The following is a 27,096-nucleotide window of genomic DNA, read 5'->3' as shown; positions in this document are numbered from 1 at the left end:
AGCCACTCCAGCTGGCTGGGAACTTAGCACAAAACCTGAGTAAAAGAGGATGGGAACAAATTGTCGGAGACCAAGTTTCTACCACCCAATCAAAATAAAGCTTGACAAAGAAAAAGTTGAATTATTGAAAAGAACTCTACATTTATTATACACACTAGTTTGTAGATTCAGATTCCTATTTGCTATGTTTGTTACTCAGTTAACATTTGTTGAAAATGAATTGAAAAAACAAATGAAAAATAAAAAAGTCTAATAGATCCACATTTTCCTCTTTGATGCAGCAGCCTAGGCCAGGCGAACTAAGAGGAGAACAAGGGTCTGGGCATCCATAATTATGGTTACTAGTGTGACCCTGGGCCTGGGGGTGGTGGTAAGTCCTCTCTGCCCTCCAGTCATGGGTATTTTCCTTGAGATTCCTTTTATGAGTGTTATACACTGAGTTTTATTTTCCTGGGTTCCCAGTGATGAGGTGAGGTGCCTCAACAAGAAAAACGAACAGTTTTAGCTTCTGGTAATGTGCAAACGGTTACCATTGGGCCTGGAATACTATCTATTGGATAATGAAGCTTTTACTCTGTCCCTTCCTGCGAACCTAGTTTATCTAAACAACTCCAGCCCCACCCCTTCTGGCCCCGCCCACTTTAGCTCGTATAGGGATAGGCTCTTCCTCCATTTCCGGCTCAGGGACCCGTGCGCACTACGGCTTCCGGTATCATGGCGGCGTAAGGTCCCGGGACTCGGTGAGGCGGCTGCAGGCCCCTCCCTGCGAAGCCGCTGGTCCGGCGGGCGGGGATGTGACCGCGGGTCCTGCCGGCCTGCCTCGGGCGTCGCGTCAGCTCCCGTGTCAGTGCCCTCTGCTCGCACCGATGGCGGGATCCAGCTGCGCCTGGGGCGCGGAACCGCCGCGGTTTCTGGAGGCCTTCGGGCGGCTGTGGCAGGTACAGAGCCGCCTGGGTAGCGGCTCCTCGGCCTCGGTGTATCGGGTGCGCTGCTGCGGCAACCCCGGCTCGCCCCCCGGCGCCCTCAAGCAGTTCTTGCCGCCAGGAACTACGGGGGCTGCGGCTTCGGCCGCAGAGTATGGTTTCCGCAAAGAGAGGGCGGCGCTGGAGCAGTTGCAGGGTCACAGGAACATCGGTAATTGCAGTTGTCTACCTTCTCCTCTTGCCCAGGTTCCGGTGCAGGCACACATTTCTCTCCGCCTAGCTCTCCATCTTTCGTCCTTTAGGCAGGAGAAGCGGGTCTGGCCTTCTTTTTCGCCTGATCTAGGCCCCTATCCTTTTCCCCTTTCACTTTATACTGTCTGCGATAAGATGGAGTTGGTGATCTGCGTTGCCTGATGTCACATAGTAGATGCTCAGTAAGTTCAGTTTTGCTTTGGGTCTCATCGGAGAATACCACATTTATTAGCATAGAGAAATATTTTTTCTGGTAAAAGGAAGGTATGCTTTCTCTAGATGTCATATCTTGCATGGAAATTTTTGAATCTTGGCACACCAGTGGAAAATGGAAACTCCAGGGCTTATGACATCAATGCTGGTAACTCCCTATATAGCTCACCTGATATATATTTAAGTGTAAATTTGGAAGAAATGACTCGCTATTACATTGGAGTCCTTTTGGAAGTGTAAAATTTAGGAACACTAGACTTTTGCTCTCTTGAGAGCCTGTTTCATGACTCAGATATTTAGAATGTAAAATATTTAATCACTGAAGATTGATCTGTGAAAGTGTCCTTACTGTCATTACACCAACAGTAAGCTTATCATTAGTTATAGCTTTGGTTAATGAAGAAATATCTGATTTCCTGCCAGGTATAATCCATATTTAATTTGAAGAGCGACCTTTTTTTATAATACCATTTTGGAGAAGAATTTCTTAACGTTAGTGCTGCATTTTTTTAGCTGGTTTAATGATATATATAATTATAGCCTTGGTATTGAGGAAAAATTTTTTTGCCTAAGGACTTGTTGAATCTCTGAAAGGTTAGGTTAAAATGTCATCTGAAATGTATTAATCTCTTTTTATTTATTTTTTTGAGACAGAGTTTCTGTTGTCCCAGGCTAGATTGCTGTGGAGTCATAGCTCACAGCAACCTCAAACTACTGGGCTCAAGCAATCCTCTTGCTTCAGCCTCCCCAGTAGCCTGGACTACAGGCACTACATTTTTTTTCTATTTTTAGTAGAGATATTTCTGGCTCTTGCTCAGGCTTGTCTGGAACTCCTGAGTTTAAGCATTCTACCCATCTCACCCTCTCAGAGTGTTAGGATTACAGACATGAGCAACTGGGCCCTACCTAAATCTTAATCTTAATCGCTTAATGTTTTTAAAGTGCTATTTTGGATTAAGAAGCAGTCTTCAATTTGGTGTTTACGCATTGCAATATTCTACTTTTAATCATTTTTATTTGGCACTGTAAGTGCTTATTCACCCACCACTAAGTATTTGGTAAGACATAAGTTGAGTCATTGTGCCATGTCAATATCTTTGAATGGTAATCAGCTGTTGGCGGTTGTCTCATTTTATTAGAATGACCCAGTTACCCAAAGATCTCTTTCATGGGAAAAATAAATTATAATGGAATTTTGCTTATCAAAGTTATCCTTATTTAGATTATCCCGGATTTGTATTGCAGAGTTATCTACTTTAGTAGTAATTTCCTTTGAATCTAATTCTAAAAGTAGTATAATTTGTTTCTTTTTTAGTGACTTTGTATGGAGTCTTTACAATTCATTTCTCTCCAAATGTGCCATCACGGTGTCTGTTGCTTGAACTCCTGGACGTCAGTGTTTCGGAATTGCTTTTATATTCCAGTCACCAGGGTTGTTCCATGTGGATGATACAGCATTGTGCCAGAGATGTTCTGGAAGCCCTTGCTTTTCTTCATCATGAGGGTTACGTCCATGCAGACCTCAAACCACGTAACATACTGTGGAGTGCAGAGAATGAATGTTTTAAACTCATTGACTTTGGACTTAGCTTCAAAGAAGGTAATCAGGTAAGAAATAACCTTTTCTTTTCCCTCAGAGTTTAAAATCTAGTGAGTCCAAGCTAAATAATTTTAAATATCAGGGGTAGTTTAGTAGGGACTTATAAGACATTTCTGACTAAAATACTTGAGGATGAATCAAATCAAAAGGATTTCATTGCTGCCATGTGAAAAAAGGACTTATATTTGGGTCAGGTAGGAGGAATTAGTGAAGAACAAGAGAACTCTGGAATTATTAAAATTAACCTACACAGAATGCTTTTTAATTTTGTGAGCGTTTGGTTAAGTGTACAGTTACTTTTCCTGGTGTTTTCGGTGTTGGGGCTCTATTTTAGGGCAAATGCATGTGATAATTCTGGCAAATCTTCCATTCTCCATAGTTTATCAGTTCTTTATTTATTAGCAGTATGCAATAGGTAAGAGATGATACAATGAAGACATCTTTATGAGTAGGTAGGTGGAAAATGTAGACCTTGCCTCTGAGAAATGCTCAGTTAATGAGCCAAAGAATTCTGATAAGTGAGGGCTAAACATTTTTGACATTTTCTTTGGAAGTATTTTTTACTGTACTTTTAGAAAAGTAAATACACTAAAAAGATGGGTGGAAGCTGAACAGCTTTTAATTTGTCGTACTATTTATTCATTTTCTTTAGGATGTAAAGTATATTCAGACAGACGGGTATCGGGCTCCAGAAGCAGAACTGCAGAATTGCTTGGCCCAGGCTGGCCTGCAGAGTGATACAGAATGTACCTCAGCTGTTGATCTATGGAGCCTAGGGATCATTTTACTGGAAATGTTCTCAGGAATGAAACTGAAACATACAGTCAGATCTCAGGAATGGAAGGTAAACTAGTGCCTGGCTTTGGGGTTCTTCATCCTAATTTGAGTATTTTATTTATGATGATCTTGTCTTGGAGGCTATTGCTTTCTTTTACCCATACTCCTCTTTTTGTATTTATGGTACCTTAAATGCCACTTCTACGGCAACAGATGCATTAGTGAGCATTATTTTCTTACGGTTCCTTCCTCAAGGCCTGGCATGTAGTAAGTGCTTAATGAAATGTGTTTTCTAGAAGAAGCAAAAGTGATTCTTTGTCTAGTAACTTAGTTATATTAGATTTTAAGGTATTACTAATACAAACATATTATAAATTGAATGATCTTTACATAATGCTTTATAGTTTAAAAAATATTTTAATACTTGTTTACTATGAAAATCAGTAATAATTCTAAAATATTGTATTATTTATCAAACCTCAAGCCTAAAGGATACTGGTATCACAGTATTAAAGCCCCATAATATGTTTAAAAATATACTGTAGTTAATTCTTAACTGGTAAACAGACAAAAAGTTCATTCAAATATTAGAGGTTAAGAACTTAGATATTAGTCAAGTATTTGGTATTAAGTATTTTGATACTAAGCAACAAGTATTTTTTTTGAGCATCTAAACATAGTGTATGGCTATTATAACATGTAGAATTTTGTTTCTTTTAATTTCTTAGTCATTGATTTCTGGTGTGGCAATTCCTGGAGAGAATACCTTAATAGCTTAATAAATGTAGCTAGTAAAAGAAAATACTATTATGGGAGTAAAATCAGTGTCGTTCTTTATCACTTGGTTTTCCAAAATAGTCAAGAGGCTACATATTCTTAGTGGTAATCCAAATATAGGTCACCTACTCGAATTAGCTTTGACTATCTTCAAGCTCTTCAATCTGTATCTACTTGGTTCAGAGCTCATCAGAACTAGGTCACATTTAAATTTATGTGACATTTGAAGACACGATGTGTACTAATGGATCTCTAATATATGCCTCTTTAGATAAAACCTCATTTTGTTTTATCTCCCTCTTTGGAGGCAAAATTGCTAAGTGGGAGTGAGCATAGGCTCTGAAGGGTTCATATCTTGCCACTATCTCTTATTAAGTTATTTAGTTAGGTTACTAAACCATGATTTGCTTTCTGTAAAATGAGGATAATGATAACCTATATCTCCTAAAAATATTGAGGTTAAAAAGAAACGATGCTTAGTTTTTAGCATAGGTTACAGCCTGTAGTATTTAATAAATTTTAGTGTTAATAATGGTATCAGGTCTTTTTATTCATGTGCACAATTCAAAATTCTGAGTCTGTATTGTTCTCAAGAAGAGAAACGTTATATTCCATGAAGATTTAGAATATGAAAAATATGACAAGTGTAGTGCTTCATTTTGTTTTTGAAAACTTACTGCATTTCTGTCTGAAAACCAATTGAAGACTCATCACTAAGATACCCTGACTTAACTATTACACATTAATTTTCTAACTGTGCATTAAACTACATTTTTATGTGGTTGCTTTGGCATTTCTTTCTTTATTCTTTCATCTAGTTGATGTTCATAGAGTGCCAGGTACTGTGCTAGGTACTGAGAATGGAGAAAAAATTTTCCTCCTCTTTAGAACCTTATAATTATGTAAATTTTCTCCTCCAGTAAGATTGTAAACTCTCAGAAGAGAGTGTTTTCTGTTGCATGTTACTCACCATGTTCTGTCTGCCTAGTACTCAATGAATACAGACTGAATTGAATAACCAAAGATAGACTTTTCTTCCTTTTTTTAGGCAAACAGTTCTGCTATTATTGATCACATATTTGCCAGTAAAGCAGTGGTGAATGCTGCAATTCCAGCCTATCACCTACGAGACCTTATCAAAAGGTACAGGACCTGTGCTGTAAACTTGCTTTGCATACATTTACTATCTGAAGTGGGCTTTTTTCTTTTAATTATTGAATGGATTTGTATTATTATGTCTAGTTTGCTTAAATATACAGAGGCATTGCTCCCCTAGAAGTAAGAATTTTAGTTCAGATAGTCTTATATAGGCTAGCTTTCTATAAAAAGCATTAGGAGGGCGGCACCTGTGGCTCAGTGAGTAGGGTGCCGGTCCCATATGCCGGAGGTGGCAGGTTCAAACCCAGACCCGGCCAAAAAAAAATAAATAAATAAAAAAAAAAAAAAAAAAAAAGAAAAAGCATTAGGAATCAAGCAATTTTACTAAATTTATTTTCAAAGGAATGTTCTTTTGTTTATAGTGAATACCAGATGTTTATTCCTTCCTGGCAACTACTTACTCACTAGAAGATAGATAACTGGACCACTATAGCTTTGGCCTTTCCTAGCTCTGGCAGTTCTAAATATTAATGGAAAACGGTTTTAAAAGAGTCTTAGTGAAAGACCAGGTTTGCTTTTTTGCATGACCAAAATAAATCAACACTATTTTGAATAAGGTAGTTTTAAAAGTTATACTTCAAATATTTACCATTAAATAGCTCTGGAGACAGAGTGTTTTTGATATCTGATTATATTAAAGTACAATAGATATTTTGAAAATAAATATGTACAATCCTGTGTCATTTAATGACAGGAAGACATTCTGAGAAATGTGTGTTAGGCTGTTGTGTCATGCAAACATCATAGAGTGTACTTACACATACCTAGGACACCTCTGCTAGGCTGTATGGCACAGCCGATGCTCCCAGTCTACAAACCTGTGCAGTGTGTTACTGTACTGAATACTGTGGGCAGCTATAACAGATGGTAAGTATTTATGTATCCGAACATATCTAAACATAAAAAGATACAGTAAAAATAATAGTGTAATAGGTAAAAAATGGTACATCTGCACAGGCCATTTAAGCAGTGGTCATATAAATGAAGCTTGCAGGACTGGAAGTTACTCTGGGTGAGTTAGTGGTAAGTAGTGAAAAGGTGTGAAGGCCTAGGATTTTACTGTACACTACTGTGCACTTTATAAACACTTACATGAATAGGCTACATTAAATTTATGAAATCATTTTTTCTTCAATAATAAATTAACTTTTGCTTACTATAACTTTTTTACTTTATAAACTAAATTTTCTTTTGGCTCTTTTTAATACTAGTTTGCTTAAAACACATTGTACAGCTATGCAAAAATATTTTTCTTTATATTTTCAAGTTTTTTTCTATTTTTAAATTTTACAATTTTTTTTAAATGTTTAAACTTTTTGTTAAAAACTAGGACACAAACACACTTGTTTGCCCCTAGGCCTACAGGGTCAGGATCATCAGTATCACTGTCTTCTACCCCTACACATTGTTTTTCTAGACCTTTAAGGGTATTAACAGGCATTGTTGTATCATCTCCTATGATGGTAATGCCCCTAAAGCAGCGGTTCTCAACCTGTGGGTCGTGACCCCTTTGTAACAGTGAAAATACATCTTGTATTACGATTCTGTTAACAGTAGCGGAATTACGGTTATGAACTAGCAACGAAAATAATTCTATGGTTGGGGGTCACCACAACACGAGAAACTGTATTAAAGGGTCACGGCATTAGGAGGCATTAAGAAGGTTGAGAACCACTGCTCTGAAGGCTGTTTTATAGCTCACTTTTTTTTTTTTATAAGGCATATGCTCTAAAATGATAATAAAAAGTAATAAATATATAAGCTAGTAACAGTCATTTATTATTATCTGGTATTATATGCTGTACGTAATTGTATGTACAGTCATTTTATGTGACTAGTAGCATAGTATGTTTATGTATACCAGTGTTGCCACCCATGCTGCTGAGTAATGTATTACACTATGATGCATACAGCGGCTGCTTTGTCACTAGGCAGTAGAAAGTTTTCAGGTTCATTATAATCTTATGAGACCACCATTGTTTATGTGGTCCCTTGTTGACTAAAACATTGCTGAGTGGTGCCTGACAATGTTAGCCAAAGTAGGCTTTTCAGGCTTCTAAAATAAAGAGCCAGAAATGAATAGAAGAATTGGTATGCTAGAAAAGGATGGAGCCCATCTTTGAATCTTAGTATGATAGTTTCTTTGGACTATTGGCCCTATAAACCTTCAAATTAGTTGTTTTATAACTTTTTCTTTTGAAATAATTACAAACATGTAGGATACTGTGAAAATGTTACAGAGAGATCCCTATCCTTTAGGTAGTTTCCTACAGTGGTGAAATCATATGTCATTAGAATAATATCAAAACCAGTAAATTAGCATTGGTACAATCCACAGAACTTGCTAAAATCTCTTCAATTTGGACATACTTATTGGTATGTGTTTTTCAAATTAGTTGTAAGTAGCTGTTAATATCTAACTGATACTGGGTATTACAAATTAGATTTTTATGGCTCAGCCTGTAGCACAGTGGTTATGGCACTGGCCACATACACCGAGGCTGGCGGGTTCAAAAACAGCTCAGGCCATCTAAAAACACCAATGACAACTGCAACAACAACAAAAAAAATAGCCCAGGCGTTGTAGTGGGTGTCTGTAGTCCCAGCTACTTGGGAGGCTGAGGCAAGAGAATCATGTGAGTCCAAGAGTTTGAGTGAGCTGTGACTCCATGGCACTCTACTGTGGGCGGCATAATGAAACTCTGTCTCAAAAAAACACAAAAAACAAATTAGATTTTACATTGAGGAGCTAGCAGTGTAAAATTTTAAAAATAGACTCTAGCCCCAAAGTTAAATCATTTAAGTTCTAGTATTGACTTTGTTATTTTTTATTATTTTAAATAATAGCTTTTTTCCAGGTTATACAACTAATACTAATTTTGGAAACTACAAAAAATTGTGATGAAGAAAATAAAAGTTATAAACCTACCTTCTAATGTTAGCCCTTTGGTGTATTTCCTTTTAATGTCCTTTTGCATATTATGTATGCATGCAAGTTATTCAAACCTTTCTCTGTAGAATAAACCACAGATATCCTAGCACTCTAGGAGGCTGAGGCCGGTGGATTGCCTGAGCTCACAGGTTAGAGACCAACCTGAGCCAGAGTGAGACTTCATCTCTAAAAATAGCCAGGCAGTGTGGCGAGTGCCTGTAGTGCCAGCTACTTGGGAGCCTGAGGCAAGAGAATCACTGAAGCCCAAGAGTTTGAGATTGCTGTGAAGTAAGACATCAAGGCACTATACAAAGGGCAAACTCTGTCTCCAAATAAATAAATAAACAAACTCAGAGATAACTGAAACCACTTGTAAAATAAAGATGTAGCTTAGTGAATCTTTAGAAACATTGTAACCACCTTGTAACTACCATTCGTGTCAAGAAGTAGAACTTTGCCAGCAACCTGAGGTCCTCTGTTTCTCAACCCCCTTCTTTCTTCTTAAAAGTAGCCACTACAGCTAACTTTTATGGTAATTACTTCCTTGTTTTCATTATAGATTTATTACTCAAGCGCACATCCTTAAACACATTAAACCTGGCGTGGTTTAGCTTTGCTCTTCTAAAAAAAAAAAAATCCTTTCAGTTCTTTTTTTTTTTTTTTTTTTTGTGGAGGTTGGGGGCTGGGTTTGAACCCACCACCTCCGGTATATGGGGCCGGTGCCCTACTCCGTTGAGCCACAGGCACTGCCCTTAGTTCTCTTAATTTAAGGTTTCTCTTACTATCTCTTTTCTCCCGTATCTCTTTTAGTTTATTTACTGAACATCCTAGATTGTTGGCTCAGTGTAATTTTCCACAGTCTGAATTTTGCTGATTGTATCTTTATGGTGCAGTTTAACGTATTTCTGTTTAATTCCTCTAAATTGGTAGTTGGATCTAGAGGGTTTGATTTTTTTTCAAGACTATAAAAATGATTTTTTAAAATCTCTAATTCTTTGCTAAGTTCTATAACCTAATTTCTGAGATTTTCTAATTTTGATTCATACTGCTTTTTCATATCTGTATTGTTTTAAAAAATATATTTTGCTCATTTCGAAGTGGTGGGTTATAGTGCATTGTGGTCTTTCTGTGTTGCATTCATCATCTGAGGGGTGTTATTCAGACATCTCCTGGCTTTTCCTCTCCCCTACTGTTTTCTGGTGCCCTTTATCCCTTTCCTCCTCCCCCCCATTTATCTCATCCTGCTCAATTTGGATTTTATTCTTATGATTTCTTCTTGCTGTGAGACTGCCGTGGAAGGAACCTTTGACTAGTTAGTTTTAAGAGGTTTTAGCATTTAGATTACCCTACCCCCTCCAGATTTTACGTTCTGTTCCCTTGATATTAAAATGTGTAACCCCTTGTCATTCTGGCTACTTTTCACGAATTGGCCTGCTGTGCTTCGTTTTGATGATTTGGGGTTATTCTTTCCTCTGGTTCATTAGTACTACTGTTGTTGTCTCTGCTTCCTTGCAGATAGATACCAGTATGGTGCAATTTTACTGCTACTGATAGTTTAATTGGGTTATTTTTAATAATAAATGTTTACTTATCATAGGGAAATAATAGCCCTTTTACACTGTAAACATTTCAGCAGCTATATAGAGATAAACTAACCTTATTAAGTTGTAACAACATTTCAGTTCTTTTGTTTTTTCCTTTGTGGACGTTTTAAAAACATTTCTTTAACTGACAGACAAAATTATACATGTTTATCACATACAACATGATGCTCTGAAGTGTATATACATTGTGAAATGGGTAAATCTAGCTAATTAACAAATGCGTTACCTCACTACATTTTTGTAGTAAGAACGCTTAGCATTCACCATCTGTGTTTTTCAGGAATACAATATGTCATCATTAACTATAGCTGATGGCTACTATGACTGGTGCTACAATAAATGTGGGAGTATAGATTTCTCTCCAACATACTGATTTCATTTCCTTTGGATAAATGGAGGCACTTATAAGGTTACAAATGAGATAGTCTCTGTAGATTTGTTCTTAAGTTAAATTTGTGTATAGATCAGAACAGATACACTTACCTATTACCTGTAATGACTGCTATTTTTGAGTCATAAGTCAATTGGGTATTTGTAACTTGGGGCTGCCTATTTCCAGTGGTGGGATTGCTGGATTATGTGGTAGTTCTATTTTAAACTTTTTGATGAACCTCCATACTGCTTTCCATAATCGCTATGCTAATTTACATTCCTGCCAGCAGTATGTAAAAATTCCCTTTTCTCCCCATCCTTGCCAATACTTACGTCTTTTTATTAGCCTTTTCAACAGCTGTAAGATAATGATCACATTGTGGTTTTAATTTGTATTTCTCTGATGTTTATTGATACTGGGCATTTTTTCATAAGCCTGTTAATTATTCTTATGTCTTCTTATGAGAAATGTCTATGGATGTGTTTTGCCCATTTTTTAACTGGGTTATTTGTTTCCTTGTTATTGAGTTCCTTATATGTTTTTGATATTAACCCCTTAGCAGAGATATAGCTTATAAATATTTTCTTCCATTCTGTAGGTTATCTCTTCATTCTGCTGATTGTTTCCTTAACTGTGCAAAAGCTTTTTAATTGAATAGTATGTATAATCTCATTTGTTTTTTGCATTTGTTGCCTGTGCTTTTGAGGTTGTAGCCAAAAAATCATTGCCTAGACCAATGTCATGTAGCTTTCACCTATTTTCTAATCGTGTTTTATAGTTTGGGTTCTTACATTTAGGTCCTTAATTCATTTTGAGTTGATTTTGTATTTGGTGAGAGGTAAGGATTTAGTTTTATTCTTCTATGGATATCTAGTTTTCCCAACGCTGTTTATTGAAGAGACTCTCCTTTCCTCCTTATGTATTTTTGGCACCTTTGTTAAAAATCAGTTAGCTGTAAGTGCGGGGATTTATTTCTGGGGCCTTTATTCTGTTCCATAGGTCCATGTCTCTGTTTTTATATCAGTACCATGCTGTTTTGGTCGCTATAGCTTTGTGTAGTATATTTTAAAGACAGGTAGTGTAATGCCTCAGGCTTTGTTTTTTTTTTCCTCAAGGTTGCTTTGGCTCTTTGGCGTGTCTCTATGGTTTTGTTATAAATGTTGTCCATGGGCTTTTTGGTTTTGTCATCAAGTTGCAAATTAGAGGGGAAATTAGACATGATTCAACAATCGTCCCACTACTCTCTGTGGTTTTTTTTTTTTTCCTTTTTATTGTATTACTAAGTCTGTGTCTATTTTTCCCCCCACTCACTGTTACAGAGTTCAAGTCACTTTCCTATGTTCATTTTATTAGTCAAAAGCATTACTTTAAATCACATTATAATCATATGGTTATGTGTCATGATATATTGAACTGTTTGCTAAAAACTGAAATTTATATTCTTTATAGGTGAATGATTCATACTAACATAACTGATGTTGTGATAAACATTTAGACATTTTTACTTTAATAGTTGCATTTTTATTTTTATTTTTTTAATTAATTAATTAATTTTTTTTTTTTTTGAGACCGTCTCAGTCACCTCTTTTAAGTCAAACCTTGAAAAAGTTTCAGGTTGCTGTGAGCTATGGTGCCATGGCCCTCTGGTCTTGAACTCCTGAGGTTAGGCAACCCACCCGCCTCAGCCTCCTGGAGTGCTAGGATTACAGTCACGAGCCACCACGCCCACCTTGCTTACATTTTGTCAATAATTGTAAAGATACTTGTTTTCCTGTTTTAGCATGCTTCATGATGATCCAAGCCGAAGAATTCCTGCTGAAATGGCATTGTGCAGTCCATTCTTTAGCATTCCTTTTGGTAAGTTATATGTGTTTTTATTTTGTTCCTGATCATTTGACAGTCAAGTAAGATATCAGGAGTAATTTGTATTCTGAAACTCCTTTCTCTCTTGTTCACCGATTTATTTTGGGGGGTTTTTACATTTAAATACATGTAACTATATCATGATGAATTTTAACAGCCCCTCATATTGAAGATCTGGTGATGCTTCCTACTCCAGTGCTAAGACTGCTGAATGTGCTGGATGATGATTATCTTGAGAATGAGGAAGAATATGAAGGTTAGTACTTTCTAAGTTATAGTCTAATGTGTCTTTTCTTACCTAAGTCTCGAATAGAGTTATCTATTCATAAAATTTTCATATTTTCCTAGTTTATACAGTGAGGATTTCAAACTATATGATCTCTAAAATAGCCTCACTTTTTGATTCATAATGTTTTTTTGACTCCTTTTACCAAATCAGTAAAGAAGATGAATTTTCCCAGCAACTTCTGTCTCTCTGCTCTTTCTCTTCTAGCTCTGCTCTGTGTTATTTTTTTCTACCTTTGCTCTTTTTTTTTGTTCTTAATAGTTCATTCAAGACATACTTACTGAGTACTTCCTATGTTGCCATCTTGGTATTATTCCCTGTCTTTAGGGTAGTAGAGGAGGCAGATTTATAATACACAATTATAGTTGTGACAGTCTTGTCAGTTAAAGCTAAAGAGGTAGCCTGGGTACACCTGGGTAGTGTATTTAAGAATTTGGATTTTATCCCAGACATAGTAGCACTGGTGAAAGAACTTTGCATCAGGCATAGAACAGTTCCTGGCTTATGGCAATCACCCAATAAATACCTCTTTTTGTTGTATGCAGTAAGGAGTTATTCAAAATTTTAAGTGGGAGGAAGATATAATTGAGCATGTGTTTTATTAGGAAGCATTTGTGTCAACCTAACCCTACTACTAGAGAGGCAGTTTTGTACAGTGGTTAAGAGTGTAGACTGAGGTTATGTTCTGCTTCCACTCATCTGTACAATAGACATAGTAAATAGTGCCTATCTCATAGGATTGCTGTGAAAATTAAATGAGTTAATTAATAAAAACTTCTTAGACCAATACCTGGCAAATAGTAAGCAATCAGCAAATGTTAGCTATTTTTTAACCACTAGAATGTATGTGCCGTCAGAGCTAGTATTTTTTTATATTATTATTTTGTTAACTGCTATATTCACACACGGTAGGTACTCAAAAAATATTTGGTGTATAGTAGGAAGGAAGGAAAGATGGAACAAGATATACACTATGGGTCAGTCCACCTAATTGAGTGACTGGATATAAGAAAAATGGTGAAGCAGAGTTTTGGATGGCTCCTAGACACCTGAGTTGAGCTATTTGGTAAATAGTGGCACTAATTAAAGAGAAAAAGTGCTAGTTAAGGAGATAAGTAATAGAGGAGAAAAAGCAGATCTTGGGGATTATTTTTGGGTAAGAAGAAGGATACCTCATGCAGTCACTGAATAGGTCCTGCTCATGGAAATACGTTGGAAGAGAAAGATGTTGGTTATGGCTACATATAAGTTCTGTCAGTTATAAGTGAGAGTAGGTAGAAAGTTAACAGAGTTCTTGCCTAGTAACCCATGTTTTCTTTCTTTTTTTATTTTTGAGACAGAGTCTCACTATGTCGCCCTCAGTAGAGTGCTGTGGTTTCACAGCTTACAGCAACCTCTAACTCCTGGGCTTAAGCGATTCTCTTGCCTCGGCCTTCCAAGTACCTAGGACTACAGGCACCCGCCGTAATGCATGGCTATTTTTTGTTGCAGTTGTCATTGTTGTTTTGCTGGCCCAGGCCATGTTTGAACCCACCAGCCTTGGTGTATGTGGCTGGCGCCATAACCACTGTGCTACAGGCACTGAGCCAGTAACCCATGTTTTCTGTGAATGTCATTCAGCACTCAATTTTGAACTTTTCTAATTTTTTCCTATTTCTTTATTATTTTATTGATTTCTGTGTCTTAGTTATTATTTGCTAACATCATACTCAAATATTTTCTAGATTCTTGACCTGACAGTTTTTGATTTTCTATATCTTTTGCCCACAAATTGTATTTAGTTTTATATCCTACTATTTAAAGTGGAAAACATTTAAAACAGGAGTCTTTGTTTTGTACTGATTCCGTTTCTCCTTACTTTGTTTCTTGTTCTATGTCTTACATCCTTTTCTTTTAGATTATTCTTTTTTGAGTCTACATAATCCTTGTGTCAGTTGGTGTCATTCTATGACACATGACAATAGGTCTCATTTTTTGAACACTTAACTCTGTGCCTAGTATTTTACATATAATTATATATAACTTGAAAGGTAGTTATTATTTTTCCATTTTGTAGATAATGAGTAAACTCAGGCTCAGTCACAAAACGAAGAAAAATTAAGAGTCGGGTCTATGTATCTCTAAAACTCTTATTTTCCTATTTAAAACATCAATTGCTTAATATTGAATACATTGCTTGTAAAAAATTAAAACATTACAGAGAAGGCTAATTTCACTGTAGTACCTCTTGAAAGGATAAATTATTTCATGTCCCTGAGCTTTAATATAGTTAACTGCCAAGTGAAACAATGTAGTTTCTTTGAGTCTCCTATATTTAATTTTTTTTTTAAGAGACAGAATCTCAATTTGTTGCCCTCTAGAGTACTGTGATGTCCCAACTCACAGCAACCTCCAGCTCATGGGCTTAGGTGATTCTCTTGCCTCAGCCTCTCGAGTAGCTGGGACTATAGGCACCCACCACAATGCCCAGCTACTTTTTTGTTGCAGTTTGGCTGGGGCTGGGTTTGAACCTGCCACCCTTGGTATATGGGGCCCGTGCCCTACTCACTGAGCCACAGGCACTGCCCCGAGTCTGCTATATTTTTAAGTCTCCAGACTCTGGACTTTTCAGGGTGTCTGTCTGAAAGAAAGTCTTACACTCAGCCTTGTTTTAGTCTGAGCTCTAAAGTACATTGACTCAAATAATCTCTTAGAATCAATTCAGAATACTACTTATGTCCTTTAAGACTGTCCACCTACTGTCTTCATCACCTCATTCTGTCTACACACAATTTTAATTTCTATAAAGAGATTAAACACTGGGCTTTTTTGTATAAACCTTAAGGAGACATCTCTACTCTTTTCTTTGTATCTTGTTATGTAACACTTTTCTGCTTCTAAATACACTTGAGTATTTAAACTTTGCATAAACATTGCTGTTAAATATTTGTATTTAAGAGTTTTCCAAGAAAACAGATGCAACAGATGATGTAATTCCATTAAGTACCTTTGTACTTTAGCAGAGTCATCATCAAATAGCATGTGTTAGCTATAGATCAATTTCTTAGCTGGAAATTATTATATATGTTGGAACAGTTGTCTTGTAATTTTGATGGGGGCAGGGAAGTAAGTTGAATTCAAACTTTACATTGTATAGTTTCAAATCAAGTAAAGATTAAAATATTTTGGGTGGCGCCTTGGCTCAAAGGAGTAGGGCGCCGCCCCCATATGCTGGAGGTGGCGGGTTCAAACCCAGCTCTGGCCAAAAACTGCAAAAAAAAAAAAAAATAAAATAAAATATTTTTAAAAAACAAGTGAGGGAGCTCAGCACCTATGGCTCAAGTGGCTAAGGCGCCAGCCATGTACACCTGAGCTGGCGAATTTGAATCCAGCCAGGGTCTGCTAAACAACAATGACGGCTGCAACCAAAAACTAGCCGGGCGTTGTGGCAGGCGCCTGTAGTCCCAGCTACTTGGGAGGCAGAGGCAGGAGAATCGCTTGAGCCCAGGAGTTGGAGGTTGCATTGAACTATGATTCCATGGCACTGCCCAGGGTGGCAGCTTGAGGCTCTGTCTCAAAAAAAAAAAAAAATAAAAACAATTTTAGGGAGTGAAATAAGGAAAGAAAAGAAAGGGATGAGGGAAGGAAGGAAGTGTGGCAGGAGGGAAGGAAAGAATTTTTTTAATTTGAAAATTATTGGAAATTTTATTTTTTAATATTGGAGTAGGAAAGGCCTTTCTCATATATGACACAAAACTAAGAAGCAATAAAATAATGATAATTCAACAAATTCTACCTTGACATAAACTATCGTAAGAAAGATCAAAAGGCAAATAATATGTTAAGAAAAAATGTTTACAGCTATTAATACAGTTTGTAGGAAAGGAAGTACAAATGTACTTCACACATTTTCAGATTTGTTTATTATTGAAATGCTGATTAAAACCAAACTGCAATATCTTTGTTATCCATTAAATTACCAGTGATGAAAACATTTATTAATAATAATCCTCTTGTGGGTAAGGGTGCAGGAACACAGATGTTCTCATACTTCTGTGGACGCAGTTTACATTGGTAAACCTTTATGAAAAAAGCAAGTTGGTAATTCTAACAATTACAATTTCATGTCAATTTAGACACACACAAGTGCATGGAGCTCTGCACCCGTCGTCTGTTACAGTAGTGTTTGTAATAGCAAACAGTTTGGAAATAGTTTAATTATGTAAAGGACATTCCAGTTTATTGAGCATGTGTAATACTTCACAACCATAAAAACAAATGAGAAAATTTTATATAATGATATGGAAACATCTACAAGATAATGTTGTTTAATAAAGAAAAAGCAAAATTACCTTATTTTATCTACAGCACATGTAACCATATTTGCTTGAATATGTTATAATTCTGGCAGAACACAGAAGAAACTGATCATGTTTGTTGCCATCAAAAAGGGGAATGGAATGGCAGTTGGGGAGATGTTAGGAAAACTTTAGTTTTTAAAATTTTGAATTATTGGAATGTGTCACCTCTTCAAATCACTAAATTTAAAATACAAAAAGAAAATTATTAAATGCATTTAATTTATATTCATAAAGCTTAATTTTAGAATATATGGAAAATGACCTTATAGTATGTATTCATGAATTCTTTGATGATTTAAAATTTTTAAATATTGAATGCTTATTAATCATATCATAGCAGTTACTGTTATGTGTTGTAATTACCAGATGTTGTAGAAGATGTAAAAGAGGAATGTCAAAAATATGGACCAGTGGTATCTCTGCTTGTTCCAAAGGAAAATCCTGGCAGAGGGCAAGTAAGTAAATGTTTTTGTAATTACAGAATTATTTAGAGGTTATTAAATTTGCATTGAATGTTTTAGTTTTGTAGAAAGATAATATATAAAAATTTTACTAAGAATTATGAATTTTGCATTTTGGATGACTTTTTTTTTTGTCCTAGCTCCTTTTTCTAAAAGTTATATAATTTTCTTGTATTTTTTTTAATCACTGAACATTTACTGAGTTTTTAAGGAGTTTTTAAGTTTTTAAGGAAGTATTAATCTACTTTGGAACTGTTGTAAACAGTGATGCAAATTGAATCGTGCTAATTTATACCAAGTTTAGCTACAGAAATATTTTGACTCACTTTTGTTCTAATTAAGTAGAGTTAGAAAACCAATTAGGTTAGGTTCTTATTGTGATAGAAATTATCAGAAATTTAAAGAAGGAAAATATGCTGGACTGAGAACCACAGAACCTGAGTCTGGCTTGAGGGAGGCTTTAAGATTATCCCCCAATTCTGCATCTATAAAATTTACAGCCTAAAACTAATCAGAGTGTCTTCTTTAGAAATTCTGCAAATTATATGGCAGAGGATATAAGAAAATCTTTATTTTATTTTATTTTATTTTTGAGAAACAGAATATTGTTTAATGTTATCTTAACCTTTCTTAATCTTGATACTATTGACATCTGAACCTGATGGTTTTCTGTGGGCATCTGTTCTGTGCAGATGTGGAATTCTGTTCTTGAATTCCACCCCCACCCCCACTCGGACAACTAGAAGTGTCTCTAGACACTGGCAAATATCTTTTGAGGGGGAAAATTGACTCTGGTTGTGGATTATTATTTTATCTTATAGCTTATGAAAGACCAGCGCCATCTTAAAAGTTTTGCTCCCCCTCACCCTCCGCCATTTCACTCAGTAAGTTTCATCTTTCAGGCAAGCCCAGGCAATTCCCCAGAATCATGAGACAACTGCCCACCAATCAGGGACCCCCCCCACCTAACCAATCCAGAAGCGCCCCCTTTGTTTCAAGCTTATGCACACCCACCTGCTGCGTGGGACCATAAAAACACCCTGCTCCAGAGCTGGGGGCTCCTGGCTCCACTCCGTTGTAATGGAGACCCCAGGGGCCCAAGCTCGAGCTTGCAATAAAACGGCTTTTTTGCTTTTGCATCGGACTCGGCTCCTTAGTGGTCTTTGTGGGGGATTTTGAGATCTGGGCACAACACTTAATGTTATGAAAATTCATGGCAACTGAAGGAATATTAAATTTATTTTTGTCTTAATGAATAGTTATTGCCCATCAGGTAATAATAGCATTTACCATGTTCAGTGTCAGGAGCATGTTAAATACGGTTTAGTCATTCAGCCAATATTTATTGAGCATCTATTATGTTCTGGGCACTCATCATAAAACACCAAACAGTGATCAAATCAGACAAAAAATGGGTGATGAGTGCTAGGGAGAAAAGTAGATTGAGGGAGAGGCTTAAGGAGTACTGGGGTCAGGTGAGTCGTAGTTCTAAGTAGGGTACTAGGAAAGATGTACTGAAATGGTTATATTTTTATGAGTCAAGATTTGGAAAGAGGTGAGGAAGTGCTCTCTGCACTTCAGCCCTACTTTGGGCAAGTGACTAGTACTGTTTATCACTCTTACATGAGCATGGTGAAAGATTATACATCCTTCTCTCAGCTTGTCTTTGATGAATTTTTTAGAATTGATCTGACCTATAAAGAAATATTTTATACTTCACTGTTCTAAAGTATGGTGCATAGACCAGCAGCATTGGTATCACCTGGGAGTTTATTTAGAAATGCAGAAACTCAGGCCACATGTTCCAGGGTTGTCCAGGCTTTTTTCTTCTCTGCTTCAAGTTGGAAGAGTAAGAGTTGCCTTGGGCCACACATTAAATACAAAGACACTAACAAAAACTGATGAGCAAAAGAAAAGATCTGTGCATACTTTTTGTGATATTTAACACCACAAATAAGCTAAACAGTCCTCAAAATAATCTGCATGTGGCCCAAGGGCTGCAGGTTGGACACCTGGACCTATGGAAGCAAACTCAACATTTTAACAAGATTCCCAAGTGATGTGTATACTTTCAAGTTGCTAAAGCACTGATCTAAAAACCTTGGTGGAAATGAAATTACTTTGTTTTCTCTGTCCACTTCCAGGTCTTCGTGGAGTATGCAAACGCTGGTGATTCCAAAGCTGCTCAGAAATTACTGACTGGAAGGATGTTTGATGGGAAGTTTGTTGTGGCTACATTCTACCCGCTGAGTGCCTATAAGAGGGGATATCTGTATCAAACCTTGCTTTAATCAGTAACCTAAGGACTGTTTCCTGTTTCTCCTCTTCCATTTCCTGGGTTATTGTATTCCATATCTGAATGCAGGAGTTCCCCTCCCATTTTTAAGGGGGTACTTTTTACATTTATTTAATCCTCCTAATGTGCAGCCATTGCCCAAGCAGTGACTGCATCGCAGATGTTTGGCACTGAGTAGGACAAGACCTCTCAGCTATACATTGAGGGGCGTTAGAGCATCCATGTGGGCAGCCTTTTCTTGTGCAGTACGGCAGGTGCTGCTCTTCACTATATAACCTAAAAAGACACTAATTATTTTACGTGACCATAAAGTAAGGGTGAATGTATTGTAGTGAATATTATTAACAAATTTGTTAAAGGTTGGTGACATTACTTAGAGATTCTTTCTTTATGTTGACAGGTGGTTCTTTCTTATTTTGATACTAGAGTATCAGAGCTGGCACTGGATGCTCTCAGTAATGTTAAGTACCCTGTTTTCCCGAAAATAAGACATCCTCCGAAAATAAGACCTACTTACAGGAAAGATAAGACGTCCCCTGAAAATAAGACCTAGCGCATCTTTGGGAGCACACCTTAAAATAAGACACTGTCTTATTTTCGGGGAAACGGGGTAATTTTCAAGCAGCAGTTACCTACTGTGTTCTTAACACTGAGTTGTGAATCTTTTTAAAGGAGTACTGTATGACTGAATATTTCTTTAAAGAAACTGCAGTGAGCCTATCTACATTTTTTTTTTAATTAAGGCTTTTAAAATAGAAAGCTGATGCTTGATCTTGCACAATTTTTATGTCTAGTATGTATGCTTGAGTGAGAGCGCAAATGTGAAAGATTAGAGAAAATTTGAGTCAGTATACTTTATAGCGTGAATCTTGTGAGCTAATACAGTCTACACCCATCTTTTCCCTACCTGTTTCACATCTGTAAGAGTTAGTATATGTTTTTTGAGAGTTGGGTTAGTTTGATAGAATGTAAATGATAAAATAGTCCATTCCTGACAGGCTCAGAGCAAACTGGAGTCTAGCCTAGAGTTATGTTGAAACTCTCAAAGTGATTGGAACAAAAAAAAAAAAAAAGGTTTTGCTACTTGTGAATTATCCCCACCTTCAGTGTACTATAGACCTTGTATTGGCTCATTGTCTTAGTGTTGATTCTCCTAAAATTGTAAGATTTCTTAAGATGTGGCTCTTCTGCAACTATGGAAAATTGGAGTGGATAAAAAAGAAAGAATTAGATATATAGTGGAAGGAAAAAGAAAAACAGTCAGAGGGGGTGAGTAATCAAGGATTCTTTTTTTCTTCCTTTCTGTCTTTCTTTGTCTCTTTCCTCTTCTCCCTCATTCTCTGCCTCTGTCTGTAGCTGAAGAAAAGCTAGAGGAATGGCATAGTCTGGCTTTTGACTGCAAGGAAGTTAAGAAAGATAATAGATATGACAATGTCAAAGTAGAAAGGAAGAAAAATTTGGAAGAATTCTTAGAAGACTTGTAACAATCTAATAAGTCCCTGAGACGAGGATGTCAATATGCATGAGTTCTTGGACCCAGGTTAATGACCTGGTTTTAAGAATTATAATTATGGATTCTTCTCACTTTATGGTAGATTATCTGTAAAGGTATAAAAATTAGGAAACTTTATAAAGCACTGATTATACAAAAAAAAAGACAAATCGTATACAGGTTATGAACTTTTTGCCTGTTTTCCTTACCTGAATGAAATTTTTATTTATTAATTATTTTTCCTAAGGAAAAAGTGTTTTAAAAACTTTCCCTGCTTTGAGCCTCCTCATAATCTTTCCTTGTGTGTGCCATGCAGATTACTGAGAGTCCAATTAGAATTTACATTTTGGAGAATGAATTCTTTCCCCCTTTCAAACAACCACTATTTGACATTTTAGGTATAGTTACCAAATTACTGAGGTCTCTTTTTAATATTTATTAGGAAGCCAAATTTGGTATAAGGAGGCTGATTTATGAATTACCAAAGGGTCTTGCGGCATGGTCCTCAATATGTGCCCTTAGAAGGAATAACTATTATGTTTTATTTTGGACTTTTCAGAGATTAATTAGCTTGATTACAATTCAAAATTCAAGGGAGTAGAACCAGGATCGTAAAGACCTAAGCTCTCTTAAAACATAAATGTTTGAATGGGTAGCAGCTTTTGTGGTGATGAGAAACGTTAGGTTTTTACATGTGTTCTGATGAACACAGAATAATACCATTGAGTTCTTTTTGTGGGCAAATGTTCTAGGTTAGCACCTGTAACTTTCTCTCCCCCACTTCCTAAAAAGAAAAACCCTTACAAATAAACTGCAGGCGAGGCTTCTAAGCTTAGTCATGCAGTATGCTGCTAACATCTTGATGCTGAACTTGCCAGCATTCTTTATCATCATCATCTTATTGTTGATAGAGTCATATGTATATTTAGTGTTTAACACTGTAGACTATTTTTACAGAAGATGCAAACCAGATGTTAAGGGAGTTGAGAGAATATTGATGAGCCTTGAATTAACCATGCATTGAATTAAATACTCTATGTTAAAGCCACAGGATCGAAAAAAGATGCCTCCCATGTTTCAAATTGTCGTTTTATAACTCTTAGCCCATTCTACCAAAGATAACATTAGCAGGTTCTCCCTCCCTTCTAAGATTACTTAATGTCTTTCTTAAACCTGAACCAAATACTATCAGAAAATGCAATTTTCACAATTCCTTTAAGATGAAACAGGGATTTTGATTTCATAAAGTTATTGAAAATTTTGAAAGTTTCCTTTTGAGAGTCAGGGTAATGAGATGAGGGTTCCTGTCATTTAACCCCTACCCTTTTTGGCAAATTTTATCTCAGGTAGTTTTTCTTTTTCTAAATTAATTCTTATGCTTCCTTGCCTTTCATTTGTAAATACCTGTACTGCCTCTTACCTTCTTAGTTAACTTTTTTATTGTTCTGTGGTGTTGCTGTGGCCCGTTTTGCATCCAAAAAGGCATATAGAGTGATTATTCTATAGGAAATCTGTGATTCTTTAGAAACATTTAGAGGAGGTGGCTAGCTAGCTGCTAGCAAAATTATAATGCTGAATTAGAGAAGAACAAGTAGAGTTAGACATTTCAGTAAGAGCACTAGCTAGAAGTAAGTATTGACTACCTTTTAAAGGAATTTAAAAATATTATCCTCTTGCAATAAGAGATCTGCATTTATTACCAATGGATGTCTTCCTTGGTTTTTGGCTATCAATATAGCAACTCTCTTTAGAGAAATTCCCTTTCTGCTATGTCTTGAGCCAAAACTATAGCTGCTTTTAGAACAGAAACCATAAATAATGGTTATATTCATCCTTCTCTTTGTTTTCATTGAGAGAAAATATTGCCTTTTTGGTAGTCCAACTGCTAAAGAATGCTGAGATAATGTTAAATTAACCTTCAAAAGAAAATCTCTGAATTTTTATTTAACTTGCCTTCTAGATTCATGTTACTTATATTTTAACTTTTCAGCAAATTTATTAGAAGGAATGCTGCCAGAAAGAGTACTTCCATATAAGGGAAGCTGAAGAGAAACTATGGAGATGAGCCTTTATCTATCTTACTACACTGGACTTTACCCTGGTGAGGGCATCACTTAGATTTTCCTGGACTAAATTAAAGGCAGAGGTAGAGCACTTACCAGAGCCCTTCACCGGTGTTCATCAAATACCAGTAACTAACATTTTAGCATCATTTTCATAGGTCTTATTTTCTGACTTTATCAAATTAGGCCTATTTTACAAATTTTTACTATCAGTTTCACTTGGCAGCATGAAATTTTATTTTTTACAATTTAATAAAAATCAGCACCATGGTTCTAACTTTAATAATATAGTTACTGGGTGAGAGTGTGAAACACTCCATGTGTTTATCAAGACTCTTATGCAAGGGTACGTACTAGGTGCCTGTATTCAGATTAGGGTACAGGTGGAATCTCGTCACGACTTTTGGTCAGGTGGATGTATAGATAGATTAAGCAAGTGCCTTTTGTTTCTGGAAAATACTAAAAGTCATTTGGGTAAAAGCTTCCCAGATGATGGCAATTAATTGCACCTCTGCCTTTCCCTTGGAATAACGTTTGGATTGAGTCACAGTATAAAAGTCCAAAATATCCTTGGTTTACCTTTTTGTGTATGTGCATAAAACTATTCATATTTGATTTTATTCAGATATTACTTATGATGGAAAAGCCAGAGTTATCTGGCAGAATTTAATTCTTCCTTGCATCTAGTTCCATTTTTAATATCAGGCTCCTTCCTCAAATCTTACTACTGTAGCTCTCTCTGATATTATTTATTTATTTATTGTCAATTATGGTCACATGCAGACCAATCCTTGGTCACAATTAACTCAAAGGAATTCCCATTTCTTCTTAAGGTGCTCAATAAATCACCTTTATTTTGAGATGGTAATCTTTCAAGTTAATATCACTTACTAGCTTTCTCAATGAATATATAAATGTTGTCTCCATCATATGGAGCTCATCTGAGCCTCTTGTAGTATATTTGGTAAATTCCATTCTTAATCATAGGGAAACATGGAGATGTTAGTTTTTAGAATACCCAGAATTTTAAAGATTTTGTTTTGCTTTGTTTTGTTTTAGTTAGCTGCTTATCTACCTGATACTGCAGGATATATCATGTTTCTTATACTAGCCACTTGCCCCAGATGTTTTTCACTATTTTTTAAATTACATGATGATCAGGAGATTCATATAGTGGCATGCAGTTGACAAGTAAGTACTACAGATATGTAAGAAGAAAGTAAATCTAATTTTAACTATTTTTGCTGTGATTTTATAGGAGAAATTGGCTGTAAAAGAAATGTCTATAAACCAGAGAGCATTTAGGATATTTTATATTTTATAGGTGGTCACTAAGGTGATCTTAAAGGTGTAAGATACATAGTTTACACAGACTTTATTCTGATAGGAAGTTTTTATTCATTTTCCTACAGCTCAGCACTTTCGTTGTTCTTATACTACTTCTGAGGATTAGTGTTTTAAATTTGCTTTATTTGCGCTTTTCAGAGAGTTGTCATAATCAAGACAGTTGTGGTTGTGGTACCAGAAAGGCTGGAATTCATGGGAAACTAATCAAATGATTGCCCAGGTATTATTTCCCATTACATTGGGTAGCTATCATAATACCCTGAAAACAAGTGATAGCTCTTCTAAAAGCTATGTTTGTTTTGTGATCTTGGCTCGTAGTGTCTTAATTTAAAGGCAAAGAAAAACATTTTTACTTGCCTCATACTACATATAATCACTAATTCTTGCACAGAAGAGAGCTTGTTTTGTTATACTACTTTGTATAATGAGAATAAGTCACATTCTGGGGGGAAAAAACAACTAGAATTGTTCATTTTACTTATGGGTTTTTTTTGGGGGGGCAGGGGGAATCAATACCTACTTTTTCCGGAGGGGAACCCTGCTTGCTGCCATAAGCTCTTGATTGTTAGCAAGAGAATTATTTATAATCACTTTTTTATTCCAGGTTGGAATTGCCTTCCCCTTCTAAGTTATCACCTCTTAATAATATACATGATATCAGGACAATTAAGTGTATAAAAGCAAATGTGGTAAAATATTCTAAAATCATGCATATGGAGACACAAAATCTCTTCAGCTATTTGAATTATGTAGCTGTATTATCTTACTACCCTGGGTCATCAGAGACTGCCAAATTTAAGAATAAGGAGGAGAAAGGTAATAAAACAAGGAGAGGGGGAAGAAAATGTCTTCCTTACTGGTATTAGTAATCTTCCATTCAGTTAGTGATCTAAAAATGGTATTTACTTTTAAAAATCTAGATTTGGTACTTGTAGCACAGAAACATTGCCTTTCCTATACATTCCTTATTATTGTTTTCCCAGAAAATTATTTTAAGAGTTTGTGAAACTGGATTACATATCCCTAGTAACTTTGGCCTAATTCTTACAAATAAATATTTGTACTCCAGCTATTTTGTGTATGTTACCACTCTTGCAAGTCAAGGATCAGAAGGAAACTGGGATGAGCCATCTCTGTATTGCCCTTTGCACATTGGGTACAGTGAGTGGCATTAGTAAGCACTGGCTGCAAAATTACAGCACCTTATGGAGCTAAGTAGTGTTTATTTATTAAAAGAAAAAAGTTTGTATGTCTTTAGAAAATTTACTTTGCAGAGTGTAAACTGTCCTATCTTTTCCAGTAAGATTTATTCTTTCATAGTTAATTTTCTTTTGAAAAATCTTAAGTAATTTAACATTCCTTTATGTCCTCTTAACAGTGTCAAATCTGGGGTGGAAGGGACTTTTTTTTCCCCAAAAAAGGGCTCCATCTTTGCTATCATTGGATTACTCCTAGGAATCCACTTATGGTCAACAAATGTTAACTTATGGTGTCCTGTGTCAGTACTGGAGTGGTTGCTTGTGAATATAAAAACCTCGTACTGTGTTCCTAGTAACATGTAATTACTATGTTTTTGAAAAGAAGGTATGGTTAGAAAAAATGTGAATTTTCACTTAAACCAAAGCCAGTTATAAGGAGTCTTCTCTCCTGGTGGTTTACCTTCACCTCAGAACCACGAGAATATTATTACAGTACATAGTGGATAGTTGTCTGTAACATTTCTTCCAGTTCCAATTGCATATTGGTCTTGGCATTTCTTGGCACTATGGTTTTCTGTTCTTTGTGATGCCTTATTGTTTGTGAGGTTTCTTTTTTTAATTAAATAACCGAGTGGGACTATAGATGTATGTCAGAACCAGGAAGTTCTTTTCTCAGATCCCTGAATTTCTTTTAAACTTGTTTTTTCTTGCTGAGTAGCAAAGGACTTTTATTTTCCACTTTCCTATATAACTAAAAAGTATGAACACTGCATTTTAATTGACTGTATTGCGTACTTTTTTGCTGAAAACTTTTTCTGTGAACACAATTGCCTTGTTCAGTTTTGGTGTAAACTGACCTACCATAAGATGCACTGTTGATATGTGTGTTTGATAAGAGTGATAAAATAAAGCTTAAAAATAAAGAAATTGTTTTTTTATTTTTACTATTTCCATATTCAGTATAAATATTTGGATAACAGGTAAATGTATTTATTTTTAGGATTTAATTTTTACTAAAAACTACTATTGAAAAAATTTCCATGTAATTCTAACCATCTGGTTCTAAAGAGTATGATTTTTCATTTTTGGAAATGGTGTATCAACTTGACAATACTAAAATGTAATTTTTTATTTTGGAAT

The 27,096-nt window shown here is 35.9% G+C and overlaps 1 protein-coding gene across 1 annotated transcript; it reads left to right on the top strand.

The window, feature by feature from the left end:
* Nucleotides 1-643: 643 nt before the first annotated feature.
* On the top strand, nucleotides 644-26,883 carry UHMK1 (U2AF homology motif kinase 1). Its single transcript, XM_053606863.1, has 8 exons — nucleotides 644-1,134; nucleotides 2,704-2,996; nucleotides 3,641-3,832; nucleotides 5,591-5,685; nucleotides 12,390-12,466; nucleotides 12,630-12,728; nucleotides 17,465-17,553; nucleotides 19,704-26,883. Exons 1-8 carry the CDS (start codon nucleotides 867-869, stop codon nucleotides 19,848-19,850), a joined length of 1,260 nt encoding a protein of 419 aa, XP_053462838.1. The 5' UTR covers nucleotides 644-866; the 3' UTR covers nucleotides 19,851-26,883.
* The last annotated feature ends 213 nt before the right edge of the window (nucleotides 26,884-27,096 follow it).

The sequence above is a fragment of the Nycticebus coucang genome, chromosome 10, assembly GCF_027406575.1.
Source record: "Nycticebus coucang isolate mNycCou1 chromosome 10, mNycCou1.pri, whole genome shotgun sequence".
In the NCBI taxonomy this organism is placed as follows: Eukaryota; Metazoa; Chordata; class Mammalia; order Primates; family Lorisidae; genus Nycticebus; species Nycticebus coucang.
Note: the sequence above shows the minus strand (reverse complement) of the source record. Positions and strands in the feature narration are given on the sequence as shown.

Bases quoted from the DNA above. Each gene is read 5' to 3' on its own strand.
- UHMK1 (XM_053606863.1), top strand. From the start codon at position 867: ATGGCGGGATCCAGCTGCGCCTGGGGCGCGGAACCGCCGCGGTTTCTG. The intron at 1,135-2,703 runs GTAATTGCAGTT...TTTCTTTTTTAG, and splicing joins GCAGGGTCACAGGAACATCG to TGACTTTGTATGGAGTCTTT. The intron at 17,554-19,703 runs GTAAGTAAATGT...GTCCACTTCCAG, and splicing joins AAAATCCTGGCAGAGGGCAA to GTCTTCGTGGAGTATGCAAA.